This window comes from Ruditapes philippinarum, unplaced genomic scaffold (genome assembly GCF_026571515.1).
Source record: "Ruditapes philippinarum isolate M1 unplaced genomic scaffold, ASM2657151v2 ctg128_1_1_1_1, whole genome shotgun sequence".
Taxonomy (NCBI): domain Eukaryota; kingdom Metazoa; phylum Mollusca; class Bivalvia; order Venerida; family Veneridae; genus Ruditapes; species Ruditapes philippinarum.
The window spans coordinates 1169426-1177352 of NW_026861563.1; the positions used below are offsets into that span (position 1 = coordinate 1169426).

At 33.3% G+C, this 7927-nt stretch overlaps 1 protein-coding gene across 1 annotated transcript in view; it reads left to right on the forward strand.

Moving 5' to 3' along the window:
• LOC132716163 (protein jagged-1b-like) overlaps positions 1-7185 on the forward strand; it is a 30049-nt gene extending 22864 nt beyond the window's left edge. Inside the window, exons 13-23 of the mRNA XM_060699364.1 lie at positions 212-376; positions 668-781; positions 1033-1146; positions 1670-1783; positions 2063-2207; positions 2521-2606; positions 2917-3155; positions 3625-3888; positions 4204-4332; positions 5388-5547; positions 5845-7185. Of these exons, the coding sequence (XP_060555347.1) occupies positions 212-376; positions 668-781; positions 1033-1146; positions 1670-1783; positions 2063-2207; positions 2521-2606; positions 2917-3155; positions 3625-3888; positions 4204-4332; positions 5388-5547; positions 5845-6341 (2027 nt within the window). The 3' untranslated portion in view covers positions 6342-7185. The remainder of the gene's footprint in view (positions 1-211; positions 377-667; positions 782-1032; positions 1147-1669; positions 1784-2062; positions 2208-2520; positions 2607-2916; positions 3156-3624; positions 3889-4203; positions 4333-5387; positions 5548-5844) is intronic.
• The last annotated feature ends 742 nt before the right edge of the window (positions 7186-7927 follow it).

Sequence of the window (7927 nt, forward strand, 5' to 3'; positions counted from 1 at the left end):
CATGCTGTCTGCACTTAACTGAAGATTTGGTTGCCACTGAGGATTTTGTCTTAACTGTGAGAATGGTCTTAACTTAGGATTTGGTCTTCTCTTCACCGAGGATTTGGTCTTAATTAAAGATTTGGTCTTGATGGAGGATTTGGTCTTAACTGAGTGTTTGATTTAGAATCGACTGAAAGGTATAATCGTTTTTTTCTCGTTTTCTGTTTAGATATAGACAGCTGCACACTGTCAATACCAAACAGTAACATGGTCGGTGGAATACAGTTGATATCATCAGGAATTTGCGGGGAACATGGACTGTGTACTAGTAGACCTGGAGGCAGATTTGATTGCTCGTGTGCAGTAGGCTTTACTGGACAGTACTGTCACGAAAGTAAGATGATTGTAATAAAAAACGTGTTGTCTCATAGACATTTTAAATGTTATTTAATTGATTACATCATTTGTTTACTACAAATTTGTTAAAATGAGAGTGATCAATATCAGATCTCGAAAGTAAATGTTTAAATATATTTATATTTTAGTCAATCTGTATCAAATTAATCATAAAACATATAAAAATACTGTGATAAAAATGGGCAAGTTTTTTTCACTTTATAAAAAGGTTGACTATAATATATCGTTTTTAAATAGCTAAATAGATATTGACTTTTTATCATTTTAGATATAAATGATTGTTCAAGTTCCCCGTGCTACAACTCCGGCACGTGTGTCGATCTAATCAACTCGTATCAATGTATATGTGGTGACGGCTGGGAAGGAGCTCTATGTAATATCAGTACGTATACTTTTTAAACTTTACGTCAATACTGACGTTGGTATTAAATCGTTAGAAGATATTTGTCCCGGGTTCGAGTTCAGATGAGACTGCACAATTTTCTCACCCTATGACACCAAAACTGTGCTTAAGAAACCTTTTGAAAATTTTCCTATCAGTAAAGATTTATTTCTTATCTAATTTTTCATTTCCCTCTAGTTTGATTGGATTACATATTAGCTAATTGAGGGACTCGCTGTGATTATTTTCAGATAAGAACGACTGTGATCCTAACCCTTGTCGTAACGATGGTAACTGCATTGACCTTGTTGCTGGATACGCCTGTCAATGTAAATCTGGCTGGAAAGGCAAAACTTGCACGTTGAGTAAGTACCGACGTTTGAACTATGATACCCTCCGTAATAATTATTGGTGACTGACACAATTTGGCGTGTGTATGTGTGTGTGTGCGAGCACGCGTGATTTTCTAATAGTGTTACACAAATATACGGAATTCTATAATTATAATAAAATTTTACAACAAAGTTGAACTTTAAATTTTGATATTTGGAAGAAAACTGATACATTTGTAATTACTATACAGTCTCATGAAAATAAACTCTACACACTACAGGTGATCACAGTATGATTACATACTATCATAAAAACTGGCAGTTTTCATTAGAATTGACCAAATTAATTATAGAATGCAGCTTCCCAACTTTAATTTATACATTCACTTTGTTCAAAAAAACATATTCAGGAAGAATGTACTAGATTTCAATAAATTTCTGCAAAAAAATATTTTACCCAATGATGAGCATAGAATATCTTTAATTAAATATAACTAAATAAGCTTTGAAGATGGTAATGTTTCCTGTAAGTGACAATGCACGTGTTATTTTACAGGAGATAGCCAGTGTGATATATTCACGTGCGCAAATGGAGGGCGATGTGTGGATCTGGGTGATACTTTCACGTGTAAATGTCCACGTGGCTGGGAGGGCCACACTTGTCACACACGTAAGCTTAACATACAAATACTTTTTTTATTATCATCATGATCATCTTTATAGTTTGTCTTAAGCTTTGAAAATGACTATCACTGTAGTGGCACTACTTATAGTTGTGTGGTTAAATTTTTAATGTTCCATATTACGTATCAAACATACTGTCATAACGCCTGAATCTGTTTCAATTATTGACGAGCATTAAAATGTAATAAAAATTTAGCCAATTTCATAAAAACGTTCTTTTTCTATTTGTAGATTCTTTTTCTAAATATTATTTTAATATTTTAAGCGGTTGCAAGATCATGTGACATAAGCCCTTGTGAAAATAATAGCACGTGCGTTAACAGTGGTGACAGTTTCACGTGCATCTGCAGCCTCGGTTTCGAGGGAAGAACGTGTCAAGAAAACATTGATGAGTGTAACCCATTTCCATGGTAAGTGAATAAATCACCATTCTTATCTCAATTCTGTCATGCTTAATTCTCAGTATTTCTGTATTCAAACATTCATTAATTTAATGTTCTCATTCCATGCTGTTTAATGTATCAGTTTAACTTCTAATTTGAAGTCATAATGACGACATTTATCAACACGACGCCGAGAAAACTACTTAATATCTAATAAGGACCTTCAATTAAACTTACGATAATCCTTCTTGTAAAAACCAAGTTTCCTGTCACGTTTCTGCCCACTATTCTGCCATAATCTGAACTAATATCGAAAAGTCTTCATGTTTTTTTTCTTCAGTTATAATGGCGGGAAATGTGTTGATGGTATTAACAGGTATACATGTGACTGCCCTGCAGGATTCTCCGGACCTGATTGTCGCGTCAGTGAGTAAATCATGCAATGTTACTCCTAGTTTCCTAAATTCAGCACCTTGCATGTAACGCATGTTTCAAAATATTATTTCTCGTTTATTAAGATTTAATATATGGCTTGAGGATTTGAAACTTGAGTATATAATTGTGTCTCATTTCGAACATGAACATGGAATGTAATCATTATTCAAAGAAGAACATGGAAAGGTAATTACGTTTTGTTTACGACTAAATGTCGTTGAAACAAAGAATTTGTACAGCTTTTAAGCCATATATTAATATGCCTAGATAACCCAATTTCAAAGTCTTGTATACATTTCAGATATAAATGAATGCCTATCAAACCCGTGCACGTTCGGGAGCACGTGCATAGACGGGATTGGAGTGTTTAAATGTATATGTCCAGTTGGACGGTCGGGTGACAGATGTGAGATGGTCAGAGGCCACGAGCCCGCACTCCAGTCTTGTGTGTTCAACAGGCGGACGTTCCGGTCTGGGAAATCATGGAGGCACGCTTGTAAACTATACTCGTGTGATGATGGAGAAATTTCATTCGAGGAAGTAAGTCGAAATATTTTTTAATGTATTTCTTACCCAAAACAGAAACAATATACACAAAACGGACACAATTCAGGAGCTTACATAAATATTCTAAAAAGGAAATAACAACACTATAAAAGGCGAAATGGGGTAAAGTAATATTTTCTGCAATAAAGCATAATGTAACATTTTCTCCAATACAGCATATTATAGTATACTATTGTGTGGTAAGGTAACATAAATAAGGTAATTGTGACGAATACGAATTAACGAAGCCATCACATACATGCATTATTGTATCATAATATATCACGAGCTCAGAATGTCATCGTTTCCGTAATGACTCTGATAAATGTTTCATTTCTGAAGCTTGATGTCACGATAAAGCATAATAAAAGTAAAATCTGTTGTTTATTTGTTTATTTAGGATCTTAAGTGTGTATTTATAGATAGTAAAATATGATTTTCCTCAATGTTAATTTGATTTTAGCTTAAATGTGGTCCCGAAAACTGCGCATCAATTCCAAATATTACCAGTCACGTGATTCCATGTGCTGCAGACGAGATTTGTGTCATACAGAAGCACGTCACGTGTCTGACACCACCATGTTTACCTTGGGGAGATTGTCAGCCCAAGAGTAACACCTTAGCTTCCTCTGTCCCGAAAGAACACTTCTGTTATGGAATTGATAGAAAGATGGAGGCAAATTGTGCGAAGATAACACTTGTCTATGATTACTCGAAGCTTCCTATTGTAAGTACAAGAGCTTTAGTAATATTGTTCAAATTTATTAAGATATATATACACGTCATATGACGTCATTTATGACACTGTTCGAACACATAATGTTATTTTGATCAATACGCTAGCACCTCAAAAACAATAATTATGAACATTTTAAACTTTATATGTTATGCTATTATTATACTTGGCTACTGTTAATAACAACGCGCTCGTAAAAGCAGCAATGTCCGGCGTAACGTTAGCTAATATCTAAAGAAGAAACGCTCCATGTCCTCATCTAGCTGTAAGCCCTTGACTCTCTATGTGTTGAACTGTCTGTTACAGGGAACATCAGTTGAAAGCATGTGTATATCCATTGAAAGGATCGCCTCCTCTAAACAATGGAACAATTCAACAGTCATCACTGTGGCTTGTAGTGAACATTCCAGTGAAAATTTATTACATGTACTGGTGGTAAGATTCACAAATTATGTACGTTTTTTGTCGATGTAAAATTTTCTTTGAAAAATTCGTTCGTCTCTTTTTAACTGTCTTTAAATTTATCATGAATTTTCCATATACATGTGTTTTGATTTTGAACAAATTTTGATTGCATTTTATGCATACGATGTGCTTTTAAATAAGGATATGTTAACATTATATTTGTTAACATTTTGCCCTCTACCTTTCACTAACAATTTCAAATCTTGACAGATTATCCTCATTACTTTTTGCTCCTGACAAAAAGTCCGTCCTGCTTTCCTGAGACCAGAATGAATGCTTTCTTTGCTAATATTCTTCTTTTCAAAAAGTCTTTATAATATATAGCGTTGTCTTTGTACTTATATTCTGCTTATTCTGTTATCGAAGACGTGCTCTATTTGATCTATATTCAGATTTCCTTATTATTGAACCGTGCTTTCTTTGCTTTTATCCTGTTTTCCTGATTTTTATTATATGCACTCTGTTGTTATTTCATGCATTTCTCTTTATCGATATCATGCTCTCTTTGTGTATATCCTGTTCTACTTAACAGGATATACATATATATAACAGGATATATTGATTGAATACTTTCTTTGCTTAAATGATTCTTTTCAAAAGTCCATATTATTTATATTCTTATGTTCGATCCAAAATTCTGCTCTTCTTATTACTAGTAGTGTGCTCTCCTCTTTCCTTATGATATTATTGATAACGTGCTCTCTTTTTTATTATAACATACTCTTTTCGTACTCTTTTTTTTATATTCTGTTTTTTTTCAAATTCTTGATAACGCGCGTTCTTAAATTATTCACTGCTCTTTGATGAAATCTGCTTTCCTTATCAATGACTGTGTGCTCTCTTTATAAAGCTCATACCTGTCAAGATTTTGTGCTATCAAGTTTTCTGATGCTATCATATATTTCCTAATATATTATTCTCTATTCTTTCATGACATTCAACAATCTCCATTACGAATGTACATGTATATACGTCTTTCATGCTTAAATGTTATTATTAAAATAACCGTTACTTCTTTATATTAGTCAATAGATCATGATGATGGCAAACACTTCGAGACAACTCTTAGAGCGTTTGTCTACAAAATAACTGACGTCATCAGTAGCAAGCAGAATCCAAACCCGTCGCTGGCTGCGATAACAGAGGTGATAGTTGAGACACCATTGCCCTCTAGTGACAATAAAGGTCTTTTTCTATTTATATCTCTTTTTATTATTTGATCAAACATTGTAAATAATCATTGTTCCTCATGAATAAAATAAAATAAAGTGTCAAGAAAACATCTTTATTAGTTTTAATTCTGACTTATGCTAAACGCACTGTATTCTTCATAACAAAGACTTTAATTTGGATATGTATAATATGTTGAAACATTCACCATTCTACTGATTCCAGCTCAAATTTCTATTAACTATTATTACCTTTAAATATATGAAATGGGTAGGTCTATTTTGATATCAAATGTTTATTCCTTTATTGCAGACGCAAAGTTGCTGATACCATTACTTTGTTCATTAATCGGACTGCTTGGATGCGTGGCGATTGTTCTGCTTGTTGTCTGGCACCGTAGGCAAAGTCAGGACATCCGTCGATGGACTAAGGCACCAGAACTCACAGAAGAAAGGACAAATAATGAAAACTTCGAAAACTTCAAGAACTTGAGGCGGTATAAAAATCCTCTTTATGAAAAAGATAAAATGGTGGGAAATCGCAACATCCGACCAAAACAGTACCGGGACTTTGATAGCTACAGACCCTTAGAGCCAGACATAGATGGTCAGGATATGGGAAACACGCGGCTGCTGAAACAAGACGACTTTGTTCCAGGCGCCAATGATTGGTCAGAATGCGTCCAATCAAAAACAAGAGTTAAAGATATTAACATTGAGCTGCAGAAGTCTAGGTATAAACCTAACGCGAGCGCGTTTGGTAACCTTGTGCATGGTATTGAACTAGATGAGAACGAGGTGATAGTTTAGTAAGATAAAAGCTTTATGAACTACTGGACGAATGTCACAGAGTGGTTTGTCAGCTCTGAGACACGACATTTGGAGTGGCTTCAAAACACATTACGATGTGAAAATTGAAAACAAATATTACATTAACTAGGATGTTGAAACTGTTTAAAAGATGTCAATCCTTTTTTAAACTAGTAATATTTTACTGAAAGCAGAGTTTTCCGTTTCCTGTGACGGAGTTGTTCTACGATAAATGGATTCTTAGTTGATATAGGGGTTTAGTTTGGCTGATATGTGACCTAATTGATTGTTAAATGATATTTACTAATGGTTTCCGATATGGATGGCTATTTATTAATTGATAAATGTTAGTTCTGTTATATGAAATTCGCCATAAATTGTACGAGAAAGCAATAGAAACTTGACAATATTGGAAGCTGAATAACTCTTTAAATGATTCTGATTGTTCGATATAAAAAGTAACCTGCTAATGTTAGATACTTACTTACGTCAATGTCCTAGCAATGTTGATAAACAGGCGTTATACCATGAGAATATTGTGGAATGTCTTCAGGACAAAACAGTTCAACGATTAAAGACGTAAACTTCAGTTTTCAAATATAGATATAGGCAGACTGAAATATGTTCCATATTTTTTTATAAACTGCAAGAGCAAAAGAAACATTGATGCAAAATGCTTGATTGGTGAGCTGAAATTTAAGGATGTTTCAAAGATTTTGAAATGAAATTGCAAGAATGTTCAAGAAATGTACAGCATTCTTTTATCAAAAGATTGTAGTTTTTTTTAAACAATACGTCCCACTAGAATTTTTGTTGCAGTCCCATTTTTTGTAGTTCGTTTCATTTTATTTACATAATTTGTTGTATATATGTGCATTATTTCATAACTTATTCACTAAATTAAAATCAATAAAGAATAATATGTGTTTAGTTTTATTATATTACCTTATTTTAGATATATCCAAGGCATACATATTACTAGACGTTTTAACTCATGTCAAGTAAATTTTTGTTTATGAATGCGAGAAAGAGAAAAAGAATGGATTTGCGCATGGTGCTCAAAAGCATTTTCTTCAATTTTGTAATCTTTTTACAAAATTAAAACGATCAGATGGGAAAGTTAACATTTCATTACAAATATTGATAGTAGATGTATACGCAAAATTCATTATAAAGAAATATAAAAATATACAGACCACGTGTTGCGCATGTAAAGGTATATGTGTGACAATTCAGACAACAATACAATGATTGCAGAAGAAGACATAACCGGATGTTTCTGCGGGTCAGACAATATGATTTGATGCTAAACAAAAATCCATTAGCTTTTAGCATTGACTCCGTGTTAGATAATGATATTCCGTGTTGAATGAACGCGCCACAAAATGAAATATGATACCGGAAATAAATGATGTGACGTGGTTTTACAATGATCTTAATTTGTGATATAAAACAACAATTTGTTATTCACAATGTTTTCAAATTATAATCCCTATGTGTCAAGAATATAAAAAAGAAGAAGGACAACTTACGTCAGAGCAAGATACTTAAATAACAGAAGATATTGTTTCCTAAGATATGTAAAA